The following is a 12,994-nucleotide window of genomic DNA, read 5'->3' on the forward strand; positions in this document are numbered from 1 at the left end:
TGTTAATTCTGTAAATGGATTTGTTTAATTATTAGTTAAAATGGATGGATGGATAAAAGTGCATAGTTTCTGTTAATTTTGTAATTAGATTGATTATTATTTAGATAGATAAATAGACACGTAGATTGGTTCATTGATTGATGGATACAAGTATATTGTTATTGTTAATTCTGTAAATTGATAAATCGATTGTGTAGTTATTAATGTGCAATTCCTCTCCAGATATCCATGTATGTCTGCCTAGTCAGTTTAAGTGCACCAACCCCAGCCGCTGCATTCCTGGCATCTTCCGCTGCAACGGCCAGGACAACTGTGGAGAGGGAGAGGACGAGAAAGACTGCCGTGAGTCTTTAGAACTTTCTCCACTGCTTCTCTTAATTAAGGGATAGCTATTAAAAATACTAATATGCTAATAATTACGGATATGTGAGCTAACTGAACACATGAAGCACACCAGCACATTTCTAAATATGAGCATATTTATAGTTATAAATCATAAAACTCTATCATATAAATAGCATGGTTTGCTCATGAAGGGAGCAAACTGGCATTTTACTTCCTCGTCAAAGTTGACTTAAAACTTGCTTTTTTACATAAAAGATTGAACAGTATTAAAGTTTCAAAATGCACCATTCAATCCATGCAGTCCATAAGTATGTCTTCGTGATGTCATGAAAACCAATGTATTTACATAATTTTGCCTACTGCTGTTTAGCCCTGCCCACTCATACTGAATGAGTCTCAGTGCAGATCAGGCCAGTTCGTCCTTAAACACAGCACAGTTTAATCAAGCCCTGTTAATCATCCATATACAGTCGTGTGCAAAAGTTTGAACACCCTAGTCAAATCCCAAAATGTTCTAGGTGAAAATAAGTTAACACGTCATCAACAGAGACACGTTTCTGCACATTTATCACTATCTGTGCATTTATTTACTGAATTTAGCATAATTTAAAAAATAAAATCGGCCTGTTATTTTTATACTTTTTGTTTTATTTGTTTCAAACTTAATAAATAAATAGAAATTCGCTAAAAGTAGCGGAAGCTTTTTTTATTACATAAATATGCTTTTGCCCTGCAATTTGATCAGAGGTGCCCAAACTTTTACTTAGAACTGCACATCCAAAGTGACATTTATGTACTGTTGTGTTATAACAGCTTCAAACCTGGCACATCCAATGAAATTTCAGAACTAAGGCTATTTGAATGAATATATGTGTATGTGTGTATATATATATATATATATATATATATATATATATATATATATATATATATATATATATATATATATATACTGGTTCTTTTTCCTGAGTTCCAACTGATCAGATGTCTGAAAATATATGGTGACGTATCACATATTGTGAAAATACAGTTTTGCCATGTCACCCACCTCTAACTGAAGCTGTCATACTAAAACCCGGTTTTTCCTCTGTCTGTGTGTAGCGGAGGTGACTTGTGCTCCAAACCAGTTCCAGTGCACCATCACCAAGCGCTGTATCCCGCGAGTGTGGATGTGTGACCGGGATAACGACTGTGTGGACGGATCAGACGAACCCGCAAATTGCAGTAAGTTGATTTTCCTCCATATTTCAGCTCTCTGCAGTAAACAGAGCTAAACACCAGAGCAGGCTGCTGTTAACACAGTCTCCATGTCTCTCTTCATCTGCAGCTCAGATGACATGCGGTGTGGATGAGTTCCGCTGTAAGGACTCCGGACGCTGTATCCCTGCCCGCTGGAAGTGTGACGGGGAGGACGACTGTGGAGACTCATCTGATGAGCCTAAAGAGGAGTGTGGTGAGTCTGAAGGCTAAATAATACATCTATACTGAAAATTTCAAACAAATAAACAAATACCGAACAAATCCATTCAATTAGAAATACAGGAAATACTGTGAACATGACAGCAGAACCTACGTTTCTTTAAATAAATGTCTTTAATTATTTATCGAATTTCCACATTTCATTTGAGCAGTACATTTCTGAAAATATCCAGTACCTACTACAAATTATTTAGTATTACTCTAAATAATTCAGTATCTAGTATGAATTTTTCAGTGACTACTATGAATTATTCAGTATGTACTGTGAACGATGCAGTAATGTCTATGAATTCTTCAGTATCTACTTTGAAAGATTCAGCAACTGCTATGAATTATTCAGCACTTGCTTTGAATTATTCTGCATCTACCATGAATCATGCAGTATCTACTATAAATTTAGCTGTAAATGCTGAAAAACTATTGTGTAAGTTCTGTAGTTCTGAAAGTGAGGATCAGAATGTTAACAAAGTTTAACAGATCATTTTAATGCAAAAATATATCAATATTTATTTCAATGCGGAGGGTATTTATGTGGGTCCACACATTGATTCTTCAGTCTCAGAACTATAGAACTTCTAGATTTACTAATACATTACAGTGTAAAGTATAAACACAAAAATATGTGAAGTATAAACACAAAGTATAAAGATTGTCAACTAATGTGTTTGTGTGCAGATGAGCGGACATGTGAGCCCTATCAGTTCCGCTGTAAGAACAACCGCTGTGTTCCTGGACGCTGGCAGTGCGACTATGACAACGACTGTGGGGACAACTCTGATGAGGATGACTGTGGTAGGTGCCTTCAGAGGAGAAGTAACCTGTATGTGTGATGGAGCTAAACTGTTTACTGTTAGTCCTTCAGATTAACATGGCAGGGCTCAACAAAACATCCAGCATCAAAACATCTGTTATAAAGAACACATTTTTAGCTTTCTCTACTGTTAGACCCTCGGCTTGTGTCTCTTCAAAGTCCTTTAACTGGAGAATTAGTGTGTTTATTTCACATGTTGACATTTGTTGACACACTCCAGTTTTTTTTTCTAACTTCATCTCTATCTGCTGTATCTGTAGCATGTGGTTCATTACCATGTTCAGTAATTTTCTTGTTTCTTTGTACTTAGAAAAGAAAACAAAGCTTGCTCATTCAGAACTTACTGATTGAATTTGGTATACCGGTGCAGCAGGGTGATCAGGTTGAAATTGCTGGAACTTTCCTTTAAAGTGTTTAAATATCATTGAATGTCTGTTGTGTCTATTTGATAATCTTTCTGTTTGGCTTACAGTGTGCTAATTATCATCTGTAGCTTTATTTGAGCTGGATTAGTTTTGCCAGAGGAGGTCTGGTAATGTATTTTGTGTGTGGTTTGATTGCATGAATAATATTGGATAAAAGTTCTGTGTAAATTACCCCAAACAGTGCAGACATTTACATCAGCATAATGTGAAAGACGCCACACAATCAATAACAACATGGTAAAGGGCAAATAGACAACACTCTTAAAAAAGATGGATCTATATAGAACAATAAACACTTGCATGATTAAATCATCCTTCAGATTGATGAAGAATGTGTAATATATGGTTCTACAGACATAAAGTGGCTCTTCAAGGGTTCTTTAGTAAATAAAGTGGTTCTATATAAAACTTTGAACATTCTTTTGCATAATTAAATGGTTCTTTGGAAATTCTTTGAAATGGTACTTCACACTGATAGAGAACGTGCTGTAGATGCTTCCATATAGAGCCTTTTTGAAAATAGTTCTGTATAGCACCTAAAAGGGATCTTCTGTAGTTGCAATGTCAAGTTTGTAAGTTTCAATGTATATAAAACCGTCTACAGCACATTCATGCACATTTTCCATCAATCTGAAGAATGCTTTAATGATACAAAGAACCACTTAATTATGCAAACGATTCTTTGAGTGTTCATGGTTCTGTATAGAACCATTTTCTTTAATAAAGAACAATCTTTTAGAGTGTATATGGTTCTATACAGCGCCAAAATGGGTTATTCTATTGTATTGTATTGAAGCTTGACATCGTAACACCATGCAAAGGACCATTTAAGTATGCAAGTGTTTTTTTTTTTTGAGTGTTCGTGGTTCTATATAGAACCACTGGTCATACTAAAGAGCATTTGCAGGACTGTCTTTTTATAAGAATGTGGTCTATTGTTCTATATAGTTCCAAAAATAAGAGAGATTAAATTTTCCTTCTTATAATTAGTCCTTCAGCAAATAGGTTGTGCATTTCTGTTGTCTCGTCATGAGGATCAATGTGATGTTTTTGCATTAAACATATTGTAGTAGTATTATTATATCAAAACTTGACTTAGTTGCTGGGCTGGTCTTCAGGTCTTCTTTTCTGCAAAAAAATGACTGTCAGTTTGAGCAGGACTGCTATTACTGAGGGAGCTCAGAATTCGGACAGTTATAGAATATAATCATAACAGCATTATTACTGTGCAGATTAGACTGTAAAAACATATGGACATTGCAAGTTCATACTGGTTTTAGATCAGACCTCATCTGTATTCACTCAGATTGCAGCTCCTCTCCAGATAAAACTAATCCAGCTTCAACAAGGCTAAATCAAACCTTTCTTCACAATAAATAAGCTGCTCATGTTCTCTCATTGCTGTGTACAGCACTGTGCAAAAATCACAGGCAGATATGCATATTGGTTAAAACCATTTGTCTTGGCACCACACCAAATATCATTAGAATAAATAAGAATAAATATCAATACAGTAAAAATAACAAGAATCTTCTAGTGTAAAGAACACAGTTGGGTTCCATGTTTCTCCTTTTGACATTGAATTGTTTTATTAACTTCCATCAGCAGCACCTAATGAAGTATTGATTAGAAAAAGCAGGTACTTGATAGCATGTGACTGCTAATAATACTGGATATAATCAAGGAGGGTCAGGAACAACACTGATTAAACACACTGACACACTTATAACAACAAATTTTATTTATATAGCACCTTCTCCAAAGCTTGAAGTGCTTAGCAAGAAACAAAGGAAAGTACTATATGTTAAAATAAACACAAGTAAACACGCATACAATTATATTAATGGATGTGAAATACACTGACATGCCGAAATAGCCATGGGACAGGAGCTAATATCGTGTAGGACCCTCATTTAGCAACCTGACAGACCATCAATTGCTCAAGTGGACAGAAGCTGTCTGGAGGGATCTTGAGCCATGCCGTATAGCCACCCATAGGTGCAGGATTTCGGGTGTGAATGGACCTCTCCACCACATCCCATGAATGCTCGTTTGGGCTCATGTCAGGTGAACATGCAGGACACACCATTCATCAGAGCTCTCCAGAGTGCTCCAGTTCTGGACAACATGGGCTTGATGGTTGAAGTCCATGAAAAGCTGCAAATTGTCACAAAGCAGTGAAACGTAGCAGTCACCGGTAGATGATGTGTTCAGGAGGACCACTGGACCAAACCCATGCCATGAGAACACACCCCACACCAGTGTTAAACCACCACCAGCCTGGGCAATGCCTTGCCGACAACTGGGGTTCATGGCTTCATGGGATCTGTGGCACACATGAACTCTACCGCCAGCCCGAAACAATTGGTACCATGACTCATCAGACATGTTGCCAGTCCTCTAGCAACCTCACGAGCCCAGTTGAGGCACTGTGTCTGGTGTCGTGGTGTTAACAGAGGAACTATGGTGGGTCTTCTGCCCCCATATCCCATGGAAGATTAAGCGCACTGCACTCACCTGCAGGATATGCATGTGGGGCCTTCTGCATTGAATGGGGATGTGATTTCTGACAGAGTTGCTGGTCTGTTTGCATGGCCAGTTCTAGCCAGACACCGTCAGAAACAATCATTAAGCACCTGTGGATGACCACTGCTCTGTCTGCTGTGGGTGGTATTCTGGTATGCTTTCTATTCTTGGTACACATGTGACACTTTTGATTGAGAAATACTAAATTATACAACTTATACAGGTGTGGGTGTTCCCAAGCCGTCCCCTGAGGTAACGCCACTTCATAATCAATTTACATGCTGCTATCCCATGACTTTTGGCTTGGCTTTTGTCTGTGTAATAAAATATAAAAGGACATGAAAGGAGAAACAAGAAGCATGTGAAAGAAAATAAGGACATATAATAATAATAATTAAAGCATATAAATTAACTTACAGTAAGAATAAAAATACAAGAGCAGATTAGTAACAGTGAGCATACATAAAAAGATGAATAGATTTTAAACACTTCAGTACCACAAGCAGACCACAGCTAGCTGACCACATGGCCAATGTGAAGTTATAGGTTCAGATATAAGCACTACTTCTTATATTAATGTTGTATTTATTGAAATATTAGTGTAGCAAAAGGCCCTCACTGCTCAGATAAACAGCTCTGTGGATGTCATTTTCTCAGCTGCCTAAATCTTTTGCGCAGAGCTGTATGTGCAGCTGCTGCTGTGTAAATAAAACACTGTGAAAGACTTCTTTTCTTGGTTTTTTGCACTTTTCGGTTTTGTGTCGTCATTTCACACGTCTCACTCCATTTTACTTTTTTTATGCCTCATTTCACACCGGCACACTGACGCGGCACAGAGGTAGGTTTCCATTTCCGAGATGTCTGCACTCATCCATGTCCTGCTCAGTGGAGCTTTAACAGTTTAACAAGGCTTAAATATTACTTTATTGGAGAATTGCAACCATTTTTCAGAATTACTGCTTGGTTCAGAGTGTGCGGTGTAATCAGTGATTGAGTGGTTTGGCATGAAATGGTTCAGATCTCATTACAGTGGTGGTGATGGGAACCTGGGGTCACCATGACTACAACACAAATGAAGACATTTTATCTACTATCCAAAACCACCAGTGAAACTACACATCTTCTGAGTTCATATGGAGTGATGATGATGGGGAAAATAGTGGAAAATCTGAAATAATACTTTTTCTGTGGGGATTATTTTGGCCAAATAAGGCCATAAAATCTTCTTAAAACATCATAAAACTGGGTCTCAGACATTAGGCAGTGCATTCATAACCATTTCATGTAATAACTTTCTGTGAGGGAGCTTTTAGAGGTGGATGTCTGGTTCCTATCACCACCACTGTGAACAATTCTGACTCTGTAAGTTGCTCTAGAACAGAGCATTTCACACCAAACCAGTCTGAATGACTCTGTTTACATCCTAATCACTTAATTATGCAGAAATGTTCAAAAATCCCCTTGAACCACCAACCATAATTTGTTTGTCCTTTTTTATTAGCAGATTTATTTTTGCATACATGATCCCGTTCCCAATCCCAAACCCTCTTCCTCCTCTTTTGGATGTGCCGTGATATCCTGCTGTCCCTTCTGGGCTCCTGCAGCTCCTCTGTAGAAAACGCTGTTGTATAGATTTTTTTTTTTTTGTAGTAGTCTTAATTATTTTTGCCTGTGATTAATAGTGAACATTTTAGCATGTAATAATTGTTTTTTAACAGTGTGTACAGCTATTTTCTGCCATTCCCTCTCTTTCACTGTCTTTTTCCCTCTTTTATACTCTTTTTACTCACTCTCTCTCCCTCTTTCTCTCTCCCTCCCTCCCTCCCTCCCTCCCTCTCCCTCCCTTTTAGTTCCCAGGCAGTGTTCTGAGAGTGAGTTTGCCTGCACTAACGGTCGCTGTATTGCTGGACGATGGAAGTGTGATGGTGACCATGACTGCGCTGACGGGTCAGATGAGGTAAAACGTGCACACATGTGCAACAGCTCTGTTCCATTCAGCACTCTACACCCTGTCTAGAGTATCTCAGTCCAAATTACAAATGCAGCTTGATAAAAAGTTACTTTAAAAAATATATACATACACAATTTGTGCCTGAATTTCATCTTCCATGCCATGTTGGTCATGCAGCTCTTAACAAACGTGCTCCCTCTAGTCCTTGCCCAAAGGCCACAACAAAGGCCCATAGGGGGCACTCTTTGAACACTAAAACGAGGAATGAGGCACACTGCAACATCGCCGGTCTTCTCAGACAGATATGTTGCTCAGTGACCTTACTCGTGCGTTAATCTCCTAATTAATCTCACCTCACAAATGAATGTGACATGATCTTGTCCTGCAGCACGGCTGTGATGTAAAATGTGACAGTGACCAGTTTCAGTGTAAGAATGGTCACTGTATTCCATTCCGCTGGAGATGTGACGCTGATCCTGACTGTATGGATGGCAGTGATGAGGAGAACTGTGGCAGTGGAGGTTAGTGTCTCTCTCTATGTAACTGCAATATGACCTCTGTGTAGCTGTAAAGCACACACAGCAGTCTCGATAGATATCTCAAGTAGTAACTTTACAGTAACTTTACCTTAAAAATATTCTCAACTTTTGATGTGTCTTAATGTAGAAATTTTAATTCAAGTCATTTTGGAGCTATTATATTCCTACTGGAGCTTTTCTATTGGTCTGTTCATTATGACATTTTTAGAGTTTAAAGGACTGCTGTGTTGATGTAAAAGAAAAAAAAATCATGTTTTTGGTCAGCAACAAAATATATACAAAATGCAATACATATTTTTACATATTATAATCTGAAACAGCGTGTCTGAAGCTTTCAGTGATGCTCAGGGTCTTCCTGTAGATGGGAGTCCAAACGATTTCAGTACAGACACAGTTCAGACTAAGACTGCAGTGTTAATGTACATCGCTCTAACGCTTCTTAATGGCTGAGTGTGTGTCTGTGTGTGTGTGTGTGATGTGAATATTAACGTTAATGTGTTTGTGTCTCAGTGGGGCGACAGTGCCCTCATGATGAGTTCCAGTGTAACAACACGCTGTGTAAGCCGCTGTCCTGGCGGTGTGATGGAGAGGACGACTGCGGAGACAACTCGGATGAGAACCCGGAGGAGTGCAGTACGAATCTCTCTCTCTTTCTCTCTCTCCCCTTCCATCCTTTCACACCTTTTCTTTCCTTCTGTTCCTCCTTAAATGCAAAAGTGATATCTTGGTAAATAAAGGCATCTTAAATGTAATTGTTCTCACTATGAAATACCTTATGTATCTCACACATATTTGCTTTATGCTTGATATTTAACATTGCCCATTATGTCTCATTATGCAGCAAGAATATTATTAGAATATTTCCCTTCCATATTATTAAAACTTATTAGAACACATTTTTACTTACGAAGTGTAATTGTCCTTCTGCACAGGCAGATGGTCGTGGCATTGCCAGGATTCAAATCTGATGTATAAGAGTATATTGACCAGCACTGGCAGAATTTTTAACCCCTTAAAATTGGAATCAGTATCAGCCACAGGCTGTCTGTATCAGTTGGGTCCTTTAAGTTTTAGACCACATATGTCAAACATTAGGCCTGCAGGCAAGATCAGGCCATGGTCCTGTACAGCCTGCAAAATTGTTTAAATATTCTTTTACAATCCCCAACATGCACTGCAACGCAGTGTGTGCTCCCAACCCCATTCCCCCAACAACAATCAATGGGACTGCAGTTACCCTGCAATCCACCACACCAGTCACATCACTCAACACACCAGCTGCATTACAACTACAGTTCAGCAAACATAAACACTATAAACTTTTTTAATGCTCATCAGTTCAGAAAATGACCCGAAGAATGAACAAACTTGTAGTAGAGATCAAACACCTAGGTAGGTTTAAAAGACCTCCCTCCTTGGGACATATTTGGTTATACTTTATTTGGATAGACTTGCTTTGTATATAGTTAATTTACCTTTACATAATATTAACTAAATATCAAAAATACAAAATACAAAAATAACTAAATATCTACTAAATTACTAATAAATATCTACTAATACTAAACCTAACCTTAACCTCAACCCAAAACCTAAACCCAGTCCTCACCCATGTCCAAGTCCTAATGCCAGCACTGTTTAGAATCCACTTTCTATGTTTCATTCATAGTTTGTTAATATTTTGAACATCTGTAGATGATGTAGGGGATTATAATGTACTAATCAAATAAAGTCAGACCTATTTTTTTTATATGAAGTGTCCATGTAATATTTCAAGGTTTAGTACAAGTGTCTATATTTTACTGTTGATATTTTGGCATATTTTGAATAAACAATGGCCAGCTTAGGTTATAGCATAATGTGATTGAAAAATGGCCCACAGATTCACAGAGATTTTTTAATATGGCCCTTTTTAGCAGTGGAGTTTGACAGCCCTGTTTTGGGCAGTTTCTCCTGCCAACGTTCATGTCATTTTTAATCCTATTGTTTCTTTATTGTCTGACAGTAATATATTCTCTGTTTTTCACAGAGAAGTTCCAGTGTCCTCCAACCAGGCCGTTCAGATGCCCCAATCATCGTATTTGCCTGCCACAGTACAAACAGTGTGACGGTGTTGACAACTGTGGAGACAAAAGTGACGAAGAAAACTGCCGTAAGTGCTGTCTGTTCTGCTGTCCTTCTGTTTTGGGAGCATAATTAAGTGTTTTGTTCATTTTTAAAATAAGTTTGACACGTGGGGCTTGCAGGATGTTTAAAGACCAGATCCGTGGGCCAAGTCAGGCCCGTGACACAGTCCTATTCAGCCCGTGAAATTATTTAAATTTTCTGTTCTTATTAGCCCATTTCACGCTGAGATGCATTACAGTCCCCAGCATGCACTGCAGCATAGTGTACATTCTGACCTCAAATATCATTCTATGGGCCAGCAGTTACACAAAAAGAAAAGATGCCTGGTGTCTAGTTCAAGCAAATAGGCAGTTAAAAAAACTACCAAACAATTTATTTTTATTTTGAATTTGTCTGAATAAATATTAATACGTATTTTTGCTGTTGCAGTTTTGGCATATTTTGAATAACCTGTGGCCCATTCAGGTCATGGCAAAACGTTATGTAAAAATTATATAACAACTTGGAAAAAACACACCTAAATATGACTTTTTTTTTTTTTCTGTTGCAATTTTTGCATATATTGAGTTTAGCATACTGGGGACAAAATAAAACATGAAATATAAAACATGCTAAGTTCAGTAAATAAACAGTAATTGAGTACTAAAATGTGCAGAAGAGTGTCTCTGTCGAAAATGAGTTAAATTATTTTCTAAATAAATAAAAGGTCATTTGTCCCGGGGTGCCCAAACCTTTGCACGAGACCTTTTTGTTATTGAGGTGAGGGGAGGGGGTGCTGTTGTGACTCAAAACATCACAATGAGTATAACACAGTACACAAAAAATGCATTATGTAAATATATACACCTATTTGCACTCCTGTTTGGTGTGTTATTATTTTATGGGCTCATATCTCATAATACCGAAGAGCTTATTGAATGTTTATATCGCTAGCTGAGTTTGGGCTAAGAGAGGTATAATTGAAGTTACTGAGAAATGGTGAGACTGTTATGGAAGAACATGGTTATGAAAAAACAGAAAAGCCTTAATGTGGATAAATGCCTGAGGCTTGAAGAAAACAGCACATTAATTCAAAGTATCTGCTCCTAATAAATCACCAGTGTACCTGTTAGTCACAATGTAATGTTTTGTGGGAATATTGAAGTATCACAAACTATCACACACTACAAACACTATCGATTCATTTTTATGATGATGAACGTGTGTGTTCCCTCTGTACAGAGACCACTCCAGTCTGTGGGAAGGATGAGTTCACCTGCAGTAACGGCAAGTGCATCAGCTCCAACCTGCGCTGTAACTACTTCAACGACTGCGAGGACTACGGCTCTGACGAGATCAAGTGTGGCAAGAAAGGTGGGTGAACAGGATGTGTAAGTGGAGGTAAATGGAGCTCCATCAATGTGAAAAAAAATTGGTATATCCATTTTACAGAGCTACAAATCAATAACAGGAAAAAATCATACATACATACATTTACTGACATATGATTGTTGTCAACAGTAAACTGTCAAATTCTTAAATGATTTACAACCTGATTTGAAAAATTAGATAGCATTGTTTGTTTCTTTTAATTAGCTCTTAAATGTTTGGGACTCAGTGTAAATGTCAGGTTTTTATATATTTAGCATGTTTTTCATTTTAACCGTAATGTTTTGTAGTCTCATTAAATTAAGAGATGCATCTTTGTTGTACTGTAATGCCAGTAAAGGACGTTCTGTGTGTGCGTGTGTGTGTGTGTGTGTGTGTGTGTGTGTGTGTGTGTGTGCGCGTGTGTGTCCGTGTGTGTGCTCTCTGTACAGACTCAAACCTGAATGAATGTTATCAGAACAGGAGTATTTGTGGAGATGGAGATGAAGCTTATTGTGTCGTGAATGGCACAGATTCCTTCTGTTCATGCAAACCAGGCTTCCAGAGAACAGCTCAGCAGATCTGCACTGGTACCCTCCACTCGCTCACTCACTCAGTTCTTCGCTCGCTCGCTCGCTCGCTCACTCACTCAGTTTTTCATTCACATACTCATTCACTCTCTCTCTGTGTTATTCACTCAGTCACGCATTCAGTTATTCACTCTCGCTCACTCAGTTCTTCACTCACTCGCTCACTCAGTTCTTCACTCACTCGCTCACTCAGTTCTTCACTCACTCGCTCACTCAGTTGTTCACTCAATCGCTCACTTAGTTCTTCATTCACTTACTCATTCACTCTGTTATTCACTCACTCTCGCATTCAGTTCTTCACTCACTCTCGCATTCAGTTCTTCACTCACTCTCGCATTCAGTTCTTCACTCACTCACGCATTCAGTTCTTCACTCACTCACGCATTCAGTTCTTCACTCACTCTCGCATTCAGTTCTTCACTCACTCTCGCATTTAGTTCTTCACTCACTCTCGCATTCAGTTCTTCACTCACTCTCGCATTCAGTTCTTCACTCACTCTCGCATTCAGTTCTTCACTCACTCTCGCATTCAGTTGTTCACTCACTCACGCATTCTGTTCTTCACTCACTCACGCATTCAGTTCTTCACTCACTCACGCATTCAGTTCTTCACTCACTCTCGCATTCAGTTCTTCACTCACTCTCGCATTCAGTTCTTCACTCACTCTCGCATTCAGTTCTTCACTCACTCACGCATTCAGTTCTTCACTCACTCTCGCATTCAGTTCTTCACTCACTCACGCATTCAGTTCTTCACTCACTCTCGCATTCAGTTCTTCACTCACTCTCGCATTCAGTTCTTCACTCACTCTCGCATTCAGTTCTTCACTCACTCTCGCATTCAGTTCTTCACT

The 12,994-nt window shown here is 38.5% G+C and overlaps 1 protein-coding gene across 7 annotated transcripts in view; it reads left to right on the forward strand.

Annotated features, from left to right (window-relative positions):
- lrp1aa (low density lipoprotein receptor-related protein 1Aa) overlaps positions 1-12,994 on the forward strand; it is a 258,171-nt gene that overhangs the window by 224,913 nt on the left and 20,264 nt on the right. For all 7 annotated transcript variants that reach the window (XM_037532351.1, XM_037532352.1, XM_037532353.1 and 4 more), the window contains exons 65-74: positions 223-342; positions 1,447-1,569; positions 1,673-1,798; positions 2,500-2,616; positions 7,437-7,543; positions 7,926-8,058; positions 8,587-8,709; positions 10,106-10,228; positions 11,425-11,556; positions 12,003-12,140. In XM_037532351.1, the coding sequence (XP_037388248.1) occupies positions 223-342; positions 1,447-1,569; positions 1,673-1,798; positions 2,500-2,616; positions 7,437-7,543; positions 7,926-8,058; positions 8,587-8,709; positions 10,106-10,228; positions 11,425-11,556; positions 12,003-12,140 (1,242 nt within the window). The remainder of the gene's footprint in view (positions 1-222; positions 343-1,446; positions 1,570-1,672; positions 1,799-2,499; positions 2,617-7,436; positions 7,544-7,925; positions 8,059-8,586; positions 8,710-10,105; positions 10,229-11,424; positions 11,557-12,002; positions 12,141-12,994) is intronic.

This window comes from Pygocentrus nattereri, chromosome 21, assembly GCF_015220715.1.
Source record: "Pygocentrus nattereri isolate fPygNat1 chromosome 21, fPygNat1.pri, whole genome shotgun sequence".
Taxonomy (NCBI): Eukaryota; Metazoa; Chordata; class Actinopteri; order Characiformes; family Serrasalmidae; genus Pygocentrus; species Pygocentrus nattereri.